The sequence below is a fragment of the Ptiloglossa arizonensis genome, chromosome 9 (genome assembly GCF_051014685.1).
Source record: "Ptiloglossa arizonensis isolate GNS036 chromosome 9, iyPtiAriz1_principal, whole genome shotgun sequence".
In the NCBI taxonomy this organism is placed as follows: Eukaryota; Metazoa; Arthropoda; class Insecta; order Hymenoptera; family Colletidae; genus Ptiloglossa; species Ptiloglossa arizonensis.
In genome coordinates, this window is record NC_135056.1 from 3,218,282 (window position 1) to 3,236,330 (window position 18,049).

General features: G+C 39.3%; 1 protein-coding gene across 7 annotated transcripts in view; it reads left to right on the forward strand.

The window, feature by feature from the left end:
• The window catches only part of LOC143151238 (uncharacterized), a 45,074-nt gene that overhangs the window by 11,769 nt on the left and 15,256 nt on the right, over positions 1-18,049 (forward strand). For 4 of the 7 annotated variants that reach the window (XM_076320178.1, XM_076320177.1, XM_076320182.1 and 1 more), the window contains 5 exons: positions 4,437-4,524; positions 4,599-4,746; positions 5,086-5,263; positions 11,690-11,981; positions 13,394-13,653. In XM_076320178.1, the coding sequence (XP_076176293.1) occupies positions 4,506-4,524; positions 4,599-4,746; positions 5,086-5,263; positions 11,690-11,981; positions 13,394-13,653 (897 nt within the window). In that variant the 5' untranslated portion in view covers positions 4,437-4,505. Of the gene's footprint in view, positions 1-1,370; positions 1,822-4,436; positions 4,747-5,085; positions 5,264-11,689; positions 11,982-13,393; positions 13,654-18,049 lie in introns of all 7 variants that reach the window. The other 3 variants (XM_076320180.1, XM_076320179.1, XM_076320176.1) reach the window with 3 other exon arrangements.

The window sequence follows — 18,049 nt, forward strand, 5'->3', positions numbered from 1 at the left end:
CAACCATCTCGTTGCCTGGTGGAAGGAGGGGCCTATCTCGCCCGCTTATAAGGGAGGAGATCGATCTTTACGGATGCCCTCCTCCCCAGGGGAAGGCGTCCGGCTATATAGGGTCTGTCGTAGTCCTTCCACGACATTACCTGCTCGCAGAAAGAGGTTATGGCCATCCATTTTCCCTCACCGTCAAGAATGGTCCTCACTACGCTCGACAGCAAAAGGTCCCTTCAATTTTCTCCGCTAGGACACAGCACTTTTCCGCCCAGACGGATCACACTTCTAGCGTATGCTTCACCATATCCTGGTCGATGGGATAGTGCCAATAGCACACCTTTGACTCTTTTTCTATGCGGCTGAAGAGTTAGTGCCTGAACAATTCGTGCCCGGACAGCACTTGTACTACGTGGTAGGAGAATCTACCGAACCTTATGTCGAACCATTCTGACAGGATTCTGCTGGCCAGTGGTAGGCTGCGCCAGTCGACACTTCCACTGTAGTAGCATGAGCTGTCGTGCCTGGCATCAAAGTTCCGCAACTTCCCTCTTCACGAGAACCACCTCCAGCTTGCGAGACTTGCAATAACCATTATAAATAGCCGCGTGAGGGGCCGTGGTAAGAAAGTTTTTCTTTGTAGAAAAATGCCCGTCCTGAGTTCTTCCCAGGACTCGCGTAAGCGACGGCGGATCACGTGAATGATCAGATATATCTCTTTTTCTCTGATGGTCACTTTAGCCACATGTTTGCTTAAGGTGTTGTTTGAATGCTTTGAGAATTTTACTAAAGAGAATTATCGAAGCTATTGCGGTGAACTGCCCTTTTTAGAAGGTAATGTTTTTAAATACTCAACGTAGTACGCATTTTTTTTATTATTGTTAAGAAATCTTCCAAAGGACAGCCCCGCCACTTTGAGGCAGGGTTAGGGATAGTGTGGGATTTCTCGATTTCTGCAATACCGGATGCAGGGCCTACCCACTAAAACTATCACGATGACTATCCTCGCACGAGCCTGGGGAAGGCACGGGTACAGCATGTCAGCATAACTTCCTGATGCCCCCACCACTCGTCGTGCTGCACGGAGTTCGTGTCCGTCTATATGTTTGTAGTGTGTGTTTGTTCTGTCTCTGTAGTATGTTTTATGTTTGTTGGGAGGGTGGCGTTCATTCGATATCTCCGTCTTACTAGCACCGATAGCGGGGCAGAGCAACATGCTGCTCCGCCGCCCCTGTTTTCGAGGGACCGCATGAAGGTTGGTCGTGAGCCCCAAATCTCATAACCGCTCGCGGCCCCAATAGCCGCGTCCGACAACTCAATGACGGGAAATCTTCCACCCGTCATCGTCACAACAATAATCATGTTTTTGCTCTCGAGAAAAGGGACCTACCCTCTCCTCGAGGTCAGCTTCGGACTGAAAGTAAACGACCCGCCTACTGTCAACCGCCTCCGCCTTCCCACGGAGGCGGAACCGCGGAGCAGGCACGCCCCCATCTGCCACGGTTAGACGGACATTCCGCGGCCCGCTTCCGCTCGCGTCAACAGTTCATGGCCTCCTGCTACATTACGCGTTCGCAGAAAGAAACCACAGTTATCCAGTTCTGCTCGCTATCGAGCATGGCCCGTACCATCCCCGGCAGCAACAGGTTCCCCCCGATCAGCCCGACCAGAAGACAGCGTTCACCTGCCCAGACAGAGCACACCTCAAGTGCGTGCTGCGCCGTGTCCTCGCCCGTGGGACAGTACCAGCAGCGTAGCGTCGCCTCCTTCCTTTTACGGCGCAAGTACGGCCCGAAACAACTGTGGTCGGATAGCATCTACACCGTGCGGTAGGTGAGCGTACCAAAGCTTATGTCTAGCTAGAATCTAGGTTCTTTTTTTTCTACCTTGGTGAAATCTTCGAAAGACTCCCCCGACCCCTTGAGGAGGAACCGGGAGGAGTGTGAGATTTTTCGCACCCGAAAACCCTGGATGCGGGACTTACCCACTAAAACCCATCACAATGGTCATTCTCGCACGTTCTCGGGGGGAGGGGGGGCACTGTAAACTAAAAACCTCAAAGCTTCTAGTGCCTTCCCTCCCTCCCATCTCGTGCAGCGCAGTCACCGCGCCCGCTTATATTCTCATTGGAAGGGACGGCCCCTCGTGAATTGAGCCAGCCACTGCTGCTACTGCAACAGCATGGACTGCAACCTCCATGGTATTTGAGGGCCTCCACCTCACGCCCAGCTACAACCTCCCTCCACTCGCGGATCCTCAATTGGCTTTCGTAGAAAGCCGCGTGCAAACACGCAAATAGAACTAGCGGGGTGGTGTTCCGGATAACCGCGGCTAACTCTTTCATACTGATCTCCAGCTTGACGGACCAAATATTCGGCTCCGCCAAGGGAAGCGGTTCATCTTCCTCCACTATGCGAAAGAGGGCGCTGAACATGTCCTTTAGTAACCGGGAGTCAAAACTCTAGGTAATCGGGGACGCCCATAAGCGAAGTTTCTTCAACACTACCTTGTATGGGCGTCCTCATAGTACGTGTCCGAGGGTTAGTAGGAGCTCCCTCCAGCTTTGAGTCTTGGCCCGCTTGATGGGGACCTGCTGAGTCTGCTGAGCTTTCTACGCCCCTCGGTAAGACATGTACAGGTCAATCGTCCCAGCCAGTGCCCGAAAATGAATGTACCTCGAAAATGAAGCCCTCAGTCTTCGATAGCTTCGAAAACACCCAGGAGATATCTAACACAGCCAAGTCGATCAATGATCTAGCTGTACTTATCACCTAGGCTTTCGTCACGGTGTTCCCCTCCGGTAGGTTTAGTTTGCTCGTCGAGGAGAGCATCCAGGTAGGACCTTGTCCTTTTTCGCTATGTCCTCCATCGGCTAAGGCGGTTGTGGCGGCTATAGCCTGACAGACAGCCTGGGCCACCTTTTTGGTATTCCGGCGGACCACCTTCGTCCATGTTGCAGGGGACTTGTTTCCTTCTGCGGCCTTTAGGGCACCACCCTTCGCGTTGGGGGCTGAGCTATTGGCCTTCCCACTTTATCCTTTCCTCTGCCCTTACTGACTGCAGCTGCCGCTTTCTATCGTCCCGATGACTGAGGGCACTTGCTGTCCGCCTTGACTAGGACTACGCAGGACGGACATAGAGCTGCCCTAATTTCCGACCGCAGCTTCACCTTCAGGGTGACCATCTGAGCATCTATCAAAAGTCTAATGCTCCTCATAGACGACAACTCGGCGGAAATACCACCCGTCCCCTGCAGCACTGGAGGCTCTACGATGGCCTTCATAGGGCTCACTGTTGGGGCCGCTAGTGTGCAGCTACGGAGACGGGTGGCGGAAACATTCGCTCCCGCAGAGTGTGGGTCTCCGTCTGCGATCGCCAGAACTCCTCGCGCACCTCCCCGAATTGCACCCCCAGCTGACCATTGGTACGCTCTGAAGCAGCTGGAATTCCTCGTTCCGACTCCCGAAGCGCACGTTACCTACTGCCCCCACCTCCTTCTTCAGCCTCCTCCCACAAAACTCTCATCGTGGGTTCGCTCAACCTACGCGAGGAGAAAGCAGTCTACTCCATCGCCCTCAGAGACGAGGCAACACGTTCCGACACCTCGTAAGTGTCTTCGTCCCTGAGATCCTTCTCCTCGTTCAGAGAAGAGAGAGCAGCGAAGTTGGCCACATTTTCCTTTGCCCTCCATTTCTTCCTCATTCTCCTACTAGTTGCGGAAGCCAAGGACGAGACCGAAACTGTCTACCCTTTTCGGGCCAAGCCGTATCATCCGCCTTCTCCACAACTGTTTATAATTTCTCGACTCTTTTAAAACCTAAACTGTCACGTCTTGACGACCCTGCTGGTTTTGTGAAGACAATAAGTTGTTCTAATGTCTCGACCGAACCTAAGCATCGTCCCTCACTTACACGCACACATACATGCATACAAACAACTTATAGACTCGTTTGAGAAGGCGATATTCTGTGATTGACTGGTAGCCAAAAATGCTAAAGCCGCGTGTAGAATAAATACTCACTACTGAAAACGGATGAATGAAATCATGTTTAAATTCATTTTTATTGAGTAAACTTCACCAATCCATTGAGAATATTCCTATGAAAATGTAATGTTAAAAATAACAAATTTTATTATGTGTAATAGATGAAATAAAAATTCGATAAAGATCACGTTTGCCAGCGGTGTGTCGACAGATCGTTTACGCTAATTAGTAAGCGAAAATTGTTGGAAATAACGTTGCTTCTAAGTAGGAAAAATTAGTTCCATAGAAACGGGGATACTATATCTTCTATTGAAATTAGTTAGACTTATATTATAAGTTTGATACATTCTATATTCTAATTATATAAATTATTACATTTTGAATTTTATAAGATATTATTTTACTCACTACTTGCAAATTACATCTGGAGGTTTATAAAGAAAGTAAATATTTCTGATTTTAGAGGACGAAATTATTGTAATTGAGCATCTGCCAGGACGTCGAGTACATCTGCAAGATTTCTTTTGGACTGATGCAGAGGATGCCCCATCGTGGGTAGATTTGAATCAAGCTTTTCATGAAACCAGAACGATTCATCACACAGTTACACTCTATTTGCCTGCAGAAGAAAAGGACGACCATGATCCCATATTTCCCCATGGCTCTGACCCACATGCTACGAAATGTATTAGTTGTATTGAACCAACACCCACATTAGATGATGGTGAAGATCAAAATATTGGCGTGCTTATTGGAGAAGATCCTGGACCAAGGTTTTTATTATTTTTTTCTTCATTTCTTTTTAACTATAAAATTGAAATATATTCTTATACTTTACACAAAAATCGCTAGATTTCAAATTGGAGCTGTTTCTTCGCATTCAATTTGACTCTGGTCATTCATTTAGTATCACTTTTCCATCACTTACCAAGATTTTCAATGGTAATATCGTCATTAAAATCGGTGTATTTTCGATTGTCTATAACTGTTAGGTAACATAACGGTTCTTTAAATCTGTTTCGAAAGTCAAAATGATTACGTTTTCAGTTTTTAGTCTCTAAAAATATTTGTTTAATTATTATAAATCTGTGTTTTTGTATGTTATGTTTTAGGTACTGGTTACTAACAGTTCTTCGGGCTGGGGAAGCTATGCCACCTAATATTGAATTAAAATTAGCCCGTTTATATCGAATTGCATTTTCAAGACATCAGAAACGTCACCTCGGTCTTTTACAGACGGATACACGGTTTGAAAGAGCTGCAGGAAATCAAATACACATCAAAAACAAGGTGAACATATTAAAAGAATATATTATATAATTACTCTTATAATTTCTATACAGGATGTTTCAAAAAGATGAAACAAGCTGAAGTGTACAAATATCTCATGCGAAGAAACATCATACCAAATAAGAGTTACACCAAAAAGTCCATCACCATTTTGCAATCTAAAGCTTCGCTTTCGAAATATTTTAGGTGTGTAAACATTATGGATGTGTATGTCTCGTGTGTGAATATATGCTTGAAGAGTTCAAGTTGAGTAAAACACTACATGTTCGGTAGTGACTAGGATCACAATTTGTTTGCGGGGATTTTCACTCGCGTCGTTGTTACGGTCGCACTAGGTCGAACGTCTCGAATATTTTTCTCACGAAGAGCTCTCTGAACGTTGCGACTATATATCCACGAGAGTTTCCCTTTCTTCTTTAAAATTTCCCTCACCTTTCTTTACTCCTTGCGTCCTTAGTACGTTTCCTTGGGACTGCGAGACGTTACGGTTGGGAAATCGAAAGTTTGCGTAACGTAGTGGGATTTCCTTCAGGTCTGCTACTCGTAACACATCAATCGTAGCCCTCCAAGTCTCGTACAAGGAACCTTCTGGAAATTCTTGATTCGTGACGTTCGTAATTAGCTATTGAAACAGCGGTGAGAAAGCTACATAACCATGTTTGGGGGAGTTCAGAAAAGTTAAAAAATGAAGTTCAGAAATATATACTTCCTCAAAAATAGCTTTCGTTGACGCGCGAGTCATGAACCGTGATAGCCTTTTACACGCTACATGTTTGTAAAATTGTTCGGCCAGCTGCTACATATACATACGCGGCCGCGCGAACAGCTAACTAAATATAATATATAATAAATAACTTGTACCGATACATCGATAAATGTTAACTGTGTAAATCTTGAAAACAAAACCTTAGATTGCAAAATGATGAAGGATTTTTCGTTTTCTTTTTGCATAAAGAATTTTCATGTTTCAGCTTGTCCCATATTTTTTAAATGTCCTGTATAAAACGTAACAACGTTTACTTATCTGAACATTAAGAACTTAAGAACTACTAAACTGATTTCCATTTAGTTTGTATTAATACATACATGTCGGTAGACATTTATCGAACAAGATTTTAATTTGTGATGTGTAGACTGTGTAGAATATGTATATTTATTTAGGCAAATTAGGTAATTACTTTTTATGTAGTAGCTACAAATATATTTTATGACCAATGAACAACATTTGATTCTTCTTGAAGAATTAATATAAAAAATCTATCGAGAAACATTATTAATTTACTTAAACGACAATTAATTCTTTTGTTTAGATCGTATTTTAACAAAATATTTGTTATTGAAGGCTGCTACAGTTGTAGGTATAGTTGTTTAGGTATTATTGCAAGGTGTTTTCAGTGGGTTAAAAATCATTTTCAAACAATGATGGAAAAGTGGAAAGGATTGAATACAAAAAATGAATCGTACAATTATTACATGAGTGTCTGCCGTTAAAAGAACAACCGATTGTTTTATACTTTTTACACAAAAGTATAGACACACCTCAGTGTCTGAAGTTAACCAGTTCTTACCTATCATAAATAACTATTATAACCAACATGAGGAAAAATTAATGAATAATTATATCCTTTGTTTAAAATGATTTTAGTTACTAACTAATAATTATAAGTGATTAAAATTTTGATTAGTTACCAATAACCATTATAAATGACAGAAGTCGTTTTTGGTTACGAATAACAATTCTTGACAATAAGAATGTTAATCTGTTACGAATAACCATTATAATTGATGGAAATAGTTTTTGGTCAGAAATAAAAATTATCAACGGTCAGAATTTTATTTTGGTAAGAGATAGTTGATATCGACGGTTAGCATTTTGTCCATTTACTTATTACTGTCATCAATTATTATTATCATTACCAGAGTGTTGATTTATATATCAAATAATATTCTTATAAAAATATTCCTTTTTAAATTTCGTAACTATTAGGGGGACCGGAAAGTAATGTCGTTTCCCGACATTAAATTCAAATACATAAATTTTTAACGAGTTTTTATTTTTAATCAATGATATAATCACCCTCATTATCAACAACCTTTTGCCATCTAGTGTGCAAATTTTCAATGCCGGATCGATAAAAATCAATTGGTTTTTGAGCAAAATATACAGAGATGGCATTTTGAATATCATCCAAATTTGCAAATCTTTTGCCACTTAGAAAGTGTTGAAGCGATCGGAATAAATGGAAATCCGATGGTGCAACATCGGGCGAGTATGGTGGGTGAGGCAGTACCTCCCACCCCAATTCATTAATTTTTGCCAAGGTTCGTCTTGCGCAGTGCGGTCTTGCATTATCGTCTTGCAGAATAACGCTTTTTCTGTTGACAATCGCTGGCCACTTTTCAATTAAAGATTTATTTACACGATCTAATTGTTCACAGTAAAGGTCTGCATTCACAGTCTGTCCAGGTTTCAGCACTTCAAAATGAACAACGCCGCGAATACTCTACCAAACACACAAAAGGGCCTTTTTGGGGTGTAAACCTGGCTTAGCAGTACTTTGTGGCGATTCATTTGGAGAGAGCCACTGCCTTTTGCGTTTTGGATTATCATAAAGAACCCACTTTTCATCTCCGGTGATCAAGCGATCAAAAAACGCTTCTGTATTGTGCCGTTGAAGCAATAAGTTGCATGTGGTGGATCGGTTAGCCTTGTTCTCTTCGGACAGATTATGCGGGACCCAAACACCTGCTCTGCTTACTTTCCCAATCTGCTGCAAATGTTCTTGGATGGTCGACCAAGGTTGGTTAAGACTGTTTGACAATTCCTCGATTGTCTGACACGGATTTGCTTCCACTTCCGCACTTAACACGTCATTGTCTAACGTTGTTGGTCTTCCTGATCGATACGAGTCGGAAAGATCAAAATTACCGGATTTGAACTTGGAAAACCACCTTTGGCATTTACGAACGTCTAATGCATTTGGATAAACATCGCAAATGTTTTTGGTAGCAACTGTTGCGTTACTACCCTTGCGAAACTCAAAAAGCATGCAATGCCGGATATGTATCTCTTCTGGTATTTGGCTGGCCATTTCACCCAAAATTGTAAAGAAAAATTTTAAATTTAATTATTTACAACTAAACAAGTCACTATAACCTCAGAATGTCTTTGCTACGACTTTAATGTACACAATGAGCTGACAAATGACAATCAAATAGTGACATGCGCAGAAACGACATTACTTTCCGGTCCACCTAATATTTTTATGCATACATACGTTATTTTTCCACGAACAATTGCACTGAAAATTTACGCATATTTGGGCTGAGTTCGAGGACTATTTTCAAAAAATCACCAAAAGATCCATCACCATTTTGCAATCTAAAGCTTCGCTTTCGAAATATTTTAACTGTGTAAACATCATGGATGTGTATCCCTCGTGTGTGAATATATGTTTGAAGAGTTCAAGTTGAGTAAAACACTACATGTTCAGTAGTGACTAGGATCACAATTTGTGTGTAGCAAGTAGATAGAGTAACTCAGTTGGTACGGAATGGAGCGGAGAGAGGTATACTCCAGGGTTTCATACGAATCCGTATTAGGACGCCTCCTGTAGAACCTTGATTATGACATCGTTCTGCGGGTCGAAGATCTCCCTAATGATGACATCGTAACGTGTCAGGCAGATGACACATTGGTACTGGTTATCGAAACCACTGAAGAAAAGCTATCCGGTGAGCCGAAGATAGTGGCTGATGCGTCGTCGAATAGATCAGGGAATTGATTTGCAGGTGGCTTTCCGAAAAATCGATGTATTAGCAATTCGTGCATCTTGGCAAGAGTCGCCACAACCCCTGATCCGGATAGGTGAGGCTACTGTCGATGTAAAACCCCAGATGTGAATCTGAGGAATATTTTGGCCGCCTGGCTTCCGATTGCAGAAGATAGTCTGTACTTTAGGCCAGCATTTACCCAACTTGGGAGAGTTGAACGATCGGGTTCATTATCTCTATATGAGCATGGTCTTAATTGGGGCACATCCTCAAGGTGTGTTGCGCTTTGTCTTGGTTACCGGGACAATGACATCAGCGCATCATCTCCTTTTTCCCTTTACGGTACAGGTACTGTCCGAAGCAATCATAACCGGTAAGTCAGGTTACCATAACCTCTGCTCACTCTCTACAACCCGCTATCATGTAATTTTGTGGTTTTGTTCTTCTTCGAAAGAATAAACATGCTTTTCGATTCTAAGTTCTATATTAGCTTCTCTACTTGTTGCCAAGTAATCGGGCACCACTTTATAACATAATCACACACACACAGACCAACGTATCTAGAATAATAGCGCTAATTTATGTATCCTCTCTGCGATACACATCATCGAGACGGGTCAAAAAACTCCGCATCGTCGCTCTAGTCCATTGCATTGTTAAGGACTTTTATTTTTGAGCTGTCGCCCTGAACAGACTTAGATTCCACTTTATCTCATTTGGTCTTCCATTCATCAAACCATAATGGCTCGTTTGCTAAGTAACAATAAAACCACAACCGCTCAGTCTCCACCAGAGAGAAAAGGTTGGCACATGTTGTTGGCAAGCATTCAGAGCAGGCAAAACAATTTTGAGCACCATAGTCCGCTGGCAATTGATAGACTGGCAATTGTCACTGCTGTTACTGGAGATGCATAAACTGTCAGGTCTAACGCTTGAGGGCTTCAACCTTAGATTCCGCCAGGACCTATTTCCGCTCGCGGGACTCGCAACAGCTGTTGTAATAAGCCGCACGCGAACTCGTGAGCAAATTCAACGAAGTTAGCCCCAATAGGTCGTCGTCTCATAGGACACGATTCTATGACCCGTCTAGGTGGGTATATCGCTAGCACCTCGGTTTTATGGATCACCACCTCTAAACAGATACCTCTGATCCGTTCCACGACGGGCCGGAGAGCTCGTGAGTCTACCTACCTTCCAGAAGAGGACCATCTTAGCTACCTTTCAAGCGAAGAGGAATCATCAGCCTTTAGATAGCTGTTAAACAGCTGTCGAAGACCATATCCAGAAGTGTCTTGAGTCATGACCCAAAATCTCGACATACTCTTACTCTACAGACTCTCGACATACTGTTTGCGCTGCAACAAGAGGGTGTTGACAACATCCTTTAGCAGCTGGGGGCCAAGAACCCTCGGTACCCACCAGTACTCCATCCGACAGAGATCCACGCCTAGCCTGGGACTCATTGCAAATGTTTACCACGATACTGCTAAACTGGACCATCTGTTTCTCCAAATCGGGCAACTCAACCTACTGCTATGGTCAGGTTAGACTCGTGAGCAAATTCAACGAAGTTAGCCCCAATAGGTCGTCGTCTCATAGGACACGATTCTATGACCCGTCTAGGTGGGTATATCGCTAGCACCTCGGTTTTATGGATCACCACCTCTAAACAGATACCTCTGATCCGTTCCACGACGGGCCGGAGAGCTCGTGAGTCTACCTACCTTCCAGAAGAGGACCATCTTAGCTACCTTTCAAGCGAAGAGGAATCATCAGCCTTTAGATAGCTGTTAAACAGCTGTCGAAGACCATATCCAGAAGTGTTTTGAGTCACTCAAGATAGACTCTTGACATACTGTTTGCGCTGCGACAAGAGAGTGCTGACAACATCCTTTAGCAGCTGGGGGCCAAGAACCCTCGGTACCCACCAGTACTCCATCCGACAGAGATCCACGCCTGGCCTGAGACTCATTGCAAATGTGTACCACGATGCTGCTAAACTGGACCATCTGTTTCTCCAAATCAAGCAACTCAACCTCCTGTTATGGTCAGTTTAGAGGGTGCGATTGCCATTAAGATATCTGTATCAAGGTACCAAAGTGCCTATTTGTAGGACAAAGTGTCAGCACATGGATAATAATGTCGCGGCATGGCAACGACGGCATCATGTAATATTGTTATATTTATTATTGTACGTGTAGAATTAAACAATCAGTGAAAGAAACCATTGACTTTGCCTTCTTTTTCAAAATGTGACATTACAGTCAAGTTTATGGCCTGTATACGCAATGACTCTCTCATTCGCTCGCAGTCTGTTGCACTCGACGCAACAAACAACAAAAGACTCGTAAAATGGAGGACTATTTCGTTAGAGGTTGTTTTTATCTTTCGAACAGATCGCTTATAACGAGACTTTTTCAAGTAAGGGGCTCATACGTTACATATTGCATCGTAAGCACACATTTTTGAATATTGACGTTATTAAGAACTTTTTCTATTGAAATAAATATAATGAGAACCAAAGAAGAAAAGTTATTATCAAATGTTTACAATAAAACTAAGGCGTTTCGTTGAAAATGCTACACTACATCATTGAAATCAATGTTCACAAGATGCTTCTTTTAATTTATTTCTATGATGTATAACTTTCAGGTTTCCTCAGAAAATCATTTATTATCAAGGAAACAGGTATCGAACGACATTGGAGGCGAGAGAACAAGCAAGCATTTTGAATTACGTTTACTCAATTTTTCTGCAGAGGAGACTGTTCAAGTTAGAATGCAAAATACGAGTGTGACCGAAAGTGGCACTACGAAGTTGATTTACTCTGTTCACCTAGGTGGAAAACCCGTACCTGCTGAAATAGCTGCCAGAGACATGGCTCTCTTGTCACCTCAGGAAGTTGCACTAGAACTTGGAGCACCAGTTCTTATTCAGAGCGAACGTAAGTTTCTTGAATTTTTCTAACATTCCGTGTTTGCCAGTGTACAGTTAGAGGAAAAACCGAAACATGCAATATGTTCGTGTTAAGAAATATCGAAAGTGCTCTATCATTTTGCAATTTAAAATTTCAGTTTTAAGATATAAGTTGTTCAAAAGAATTGAACAATTCTCCAAATTTTACATATTCGTGAAGCTACTAGGTTGTTACGAACGACAAAACTTATCGAACAGTATAGTGCTAGGATGTTCAATAAGTTTTATCGAATGTTAAATAAAACTTATTGAATAACCTATTATATGATTGTCAGTTCCAGTTGCAAATTATTTCCTAAATCCATAAAAAGGATCAAAATAAATTCATATCTATTGAACGATTGAACACATTTTAATGAGATCTTCGTTAAAAAATAGTAACAAATTGCTGCTTTTAAATTGTATCATTATTTTATAATAATTACATCTATTTTCTTAAGTTATTCGAATAGAAAAAATGGGTATTAATAATTATAACAAAATATACACTCTTCAAATTTAAAAAAAAATAATCTCAATTATACTTTGTTTAATGTTCTTTTAAATTACATAATACAGATTAGTAGGAAATGTTTGGGTTACCAGTTATAATATTTAATTCACGTTCATAGTAAAAAAGTTGACAAGTATCTATGTAAATAAAATAATGTTACGATTATTTCTAATATATTTTATGTAGTACTTTAAAATTTGTTAATCAATAAGTAGCATAAATCATCGATCGAAGAGATCTAAAAATTTAATTACCTTCAGGGTTTTGCTTGTGCGAGTTATGTTACTTGCACACAGTTTTACTCAATCTCTTTATCTACATCGAAATATAAATAATTTTTCATTAAAATTTGTTGAAGGTATATTTTGCTATAACAATTAATATAGTAACGCGAATGACCACTATTTTAGACGCAACATGTAACTTTGGAACATGGGAGTAAAATATAAATATCTTTAAATCAGTTGAGTGAAACATTCTATTGTAGATGATTAAATGTGTCACTTTGCACTAAAAAAATATAAAGACAAATATATAATTCTGTTTAAAAAATACATCGAGAAACTTAAAATAAAAGACTTTAAGACAAATTTTTCTATCTTTACATGTGACCTTTAAAAGAATGTAACTTTTTTCTAAAGAGCTTCTCACTCAACCTATAAATAACGGAGCTATTTACAAGTAGATATTAGTATTTAAGTGCTCTATACTGGGACAAATTAAAATATATATGAAATATATATGTAAGAGTAAGACATTTCAGATTTTATTAAAATTTGAGTCCATTACAGTTTTATTCAAAGCAGAGATAATGCAACACGTTTTTAGAATTTCGGTTATTTTTAAGACTGTCATTATGTCATTATGTACATTTTTTACACATATAGCATATTTAAGAGAATCTCGACCATTGGCTCTTTCGAGAAAAAGAGATGCGTGGCTACTGGTTGGTGCAGCAAGTGCCGGCTTCGTTTTGTTAGCATTCGTACTAGTGGGATTAATCTTCACAGCAAGAAAAAAAAAGTTACACAGTACAGTAGTAAATGGGCCACCAAATCCCAGTACTTTAAAGAAGAAACAGTATTATGCACCAGCATCTACTTCTCCTGACAATGCTGCTTTCTCAACATCAAAAATGAAAATTAAGGTATGCTCATTTACTTGATGTTTATACCGATTATTTCAAATGAAAACACTGATTTAGATACTGTTCAAAGAAGTTCTAGCGATCTAATGTTTAAAGGTTAGAGAGAAATTTAAGATTATAAATTCTTTTACATTTTAATTATATATTTATCCAAATAATCTGTTTTTGAATGAAATAATATGATTAATATTTTTAATAATAACATAACTGTTCCTTATACACGATATTTCACTTAATATTACATACAGTAAGTGTACAATACTTTTGCACTTTTGATCTTCTCAAAGACGCAAGGTATCTATGAGTTTCTAATGGAAAGCAATACCTATAAGTCTTAATAAACTAAGAATTTAAAAGTAACAAAAAGAAACATTTTTTAATATTTCCTTTTTTAATTTACTCTTTGATAAATACATCTTGATATATTAACACACGATTGCAACAAAAATTAGCAGTCACAAATGAGTTTACTTTGCGACCGTGCCTCACGGTTATTCTTCTTGAAATATAAATAACATTTAATATAATTACCTTCTTATTTAATATAAAAAGAATTTCTCATAATTATTACTGGATACGGAAACTCCTGGTTAAAATTTCTAATTTTAATTTTGATAACAGTATCAGCATCATTCACACCACTCTTTATTTATTTAACGTGGACAATTTGTCTATTCGTCTGATCATCGATTCTACACGAGATGACACGCACACAAGATGATTTGTTGATATTTTTCTGATGCAAAGAAGTTTAAACACAATATTATTCAAACTAATTTTAATTATACATACTTGAACATTCTACAGATATGATTCTAATAACTTAATATTAAAAATAATGTGCAGGAGATAGTGTTTAAACTCAGGTTCATTGATAAATCCTCATCATTTCATTTCAAATCATCGTTCATTTCAAGAATGTAAATATTTATATTTTGTAGACAGACTTTGATCTGAGTTAGGTCTAGATTAGGTCTGTGATCGTACTTGGTTTTGACTTATATCGAGGAATCTCTATATTTACCCATGCAGCATTCTTATATGCACTGCCAAAATTTTTAATAATACTACTTTAGTGCATAGCAAGCCTAATATCTCCGTTTTGTCATATGATACTGGTTATTTTTTAGAATTAATTGATACTATTGGATACATTTTCACTGATGACGAAAAAGTTCGAAAATTAACAGTTTATAAATGTAATACAACTACATTTAAATTCTTTCGTCCTGCACCAGAGTACTGAGGATTCAGAAATTTGTTTTCTTATTATATTAATAGAAATGTATTACTGTTATTGTATTAAGGCAGCCTAAGTTTTATTTGTTTTTAGGTCTGCATTGTTATTGTTTCCATAGTTTATTTAGCTTTGGTGCGATAAGAATCTTCAGACTCCATGGAGATAGGTGTATGAATTATTTAAAAAAAAACCCTCACTCGTCCCGGTTGCTTACAAAATTAAACCGATTGTTGAATCTACAGATCTCACACATGTAAAGAATTTTAGACCAATTTTTATCCTAAACATCGTACCAAAAATATTGCAAAGTTTAATTACCTGTAAATTAACTTTCTCCTTTAAAAACATAATTTTTAATCAATAATATCAAACTGGATTGGTGACCCTCATCTGTATCAGATCTGAACATTTTAACTTGACATCTGAATCTATGTTGATATTTTATTATTTGATTCTAATATTTAGAAGTTATAGTGTGTACTAGAAAGAAGAACATGAATAATAGAACAATATTGACGTGGGATGAAGACAAATTAAAAATTGCACTTAATAAAACTATGGGCAGAAGTATAAACCTGAAAGAAAGATCGTTTAAGTATGAAATTACAAAAGGCACACAAGAAGACAGAAAGGTTTTGAAATGTGGAGAAGAAATTATAATATATTAGAACACAAGCTAGGTATGTTTTTTAAAACTTTTTCTCCTGAATACGAAGAACTATTGACGTATCATATGAAGAACTTAGCAAACCGTTGCTTGTCTCTGTCGAAAAAAAAACAACTTTTAAAGAATTTTTAAAAGTAGCATATAATTTATAAACTGAATTGAAACTACATCGCTTCTATCAAACGAAAAAGGCAGCTGGATAACATTTTTATTAAGACTTCCTTTTTATTAAGCTAGACGCATAGATGTTTCATTAAAAATACCAGAGTCTACGAGAATAATGAGAACTGTCGCTTTTAACAAATCTCAAATTGAGCACCTCTTCAACAATCTTGAGAAGCTTATGAAAAAAAAAAAATCAAATTCTCTGCTAGCTGTATTTAATTCTTCGTTTATCCGGGGCAAAGAATGAATGAAAGATTGATGCTCAACGCTGCAACACACAGGGTAGGAGTGACTCAACCAAAGGGTTGGATGAACAACAATTGTCATACAATGGTTGTAACACTTTAAAAAATTATCCGATTCGTCAAAGGAATCTCCTATCTCTCCCATTTTAGATGGTCATAGCAGTCACAAATAATTGAATGCTATAAACTCCTGTTCAGACAATAATATTAGTTTAATTAGTTTACCACCCCATAGTACCCACAAACTGCAGCTGTTAGATAGAAATGTTGTGACATCATTTAAAAGTGCTTATCTCGAGCAATGTGACTTAGGGATGAGAGCAAATGCAGGATCATTTGCATCGATTGTAATATGCGAGCCTTGTCTGGGAAGCATTTCTTGGCAGTGTCCAGTCTTATGGATAATGTCATGGATAATGACATCTTTACTGATTTAGATTACTTGCCCAATAACATGACGGATTCATTAGAAGAAAGAAGGAACAAATCAAATTTAACCAATTCCACGAACTGAGAATTCCTGAGATTCCACTATCATTTGTACCTAATCCCTCATCAGTTGGCCTTAGCGACATGGATCAAGGATCATTAAATAATGCACAGTCGTCCACTAGTTCTGGTACTGATATTTTTTAATTGTTTATAAGATATCCCCGTCACCCGATGCTGCGAAGAATCGTAGTACCTGATGATCCGAAGGAAGGAAACAAAAACAGAGAAAAATGCAATTCCCACTTTGTGTCCTTTTAAAACGTCCGCTGAGAGGAAGGAAGTTGAGGTATTAAAAAAGCTGAAGAAAAATTTAGAAAATAAAATAGCAAATCAACCAAGAAAAGAGCAAGAAACTAAAGTATTGACAGAGAAAAACAAAGACATTGAAATGGCACTCTCTTCGTCTGCAAAGCGTATTCGTGGAGTTCGGAGCTTCAAACTATTTTCATACTTTATGGAGAAGGTGATCTTGGTGGAATAACATTCTATTTTTCAAAACCTTCTAACCAGATAAAGGAAAGCATTCTTAGCAGACTGTGACACCTCTGTCCGAGTTGATCATTCCCTGTAGATCGCCTCTATGCTGTTGACTTCGTTAGGATTCGTATTTGTGTCTGGTGCAGTTATCTTACAGTCTGTCTAACAAGAGCATGTATAGCAACACTTTTTCCTATGAATTGTTAGCTGGGAAATTACCACTTGGGCAGGTACCCTGACCCTTCCTCTAAGATGCTTTGTACAAAAATACTCAGTTATTGTCTATTCTTGGTCAGAACATTACATATTTTGAGAGTTACACAGGAGTGTCGCATACGCATCAGGTTACGAAGCAGTGTTTCTGTGTTCGCATCCGAAAGGACCAAAAATGTCATACTCAGCAGCTGCTAAGTACACGAGAAAGTCGAAAACATTTGTTAGTAAGTGGGTGAATCGATATTTGGAGGTAAAAAACGTCGATGAGCTGCCAGATCGTGGCATTACACCAAAGACATCGAAAAAGGAAGACAAACTGATACTACGGACATTCGAGAAGAATCCTGGTCTATCCTTACTTTGGGGGCAAGTAATCTTACGTAAAAAAGGTGTGAATATATCATACGAAACCATAAGAAGACGTTTATTGGCCAATAATGTGAAATTTCGTAGCACATTAAAAAAACTGTGCGCTACTGTGCGACAAACGTGTCGAAAAATGACTCGCTTTGGCGAGAGCAAATTCGGACCGTGATTGGGACAACGTCATTTTTTCCGATTAGGATTCTTTTTGGGCACGTTCTTCGGTAACTCATACCTGGTGTACTCCTGCAAACAGACTCATGTAACGAACCGTTAAATACTCGGTAAAGGTGGACGTTTGGGGTTGTTTCTCGAAACAGGGATTCGGGACTTTACACATGTTTACAGACAATCTGAATGCTGCCAAAATGGTTAAAATCTACCAGAGGGCTTTATTACCGTCTGCCCAAAGGTGGTTTACAAGGAGAAATGAAAATTGGTTATTACAAGAAGACAACGACCCGAAGCATCGAAGCCAACTGTGCACTGCGTGGAACGAAGAAAATGGTGTCGATGGGCTTGATTGGCCTT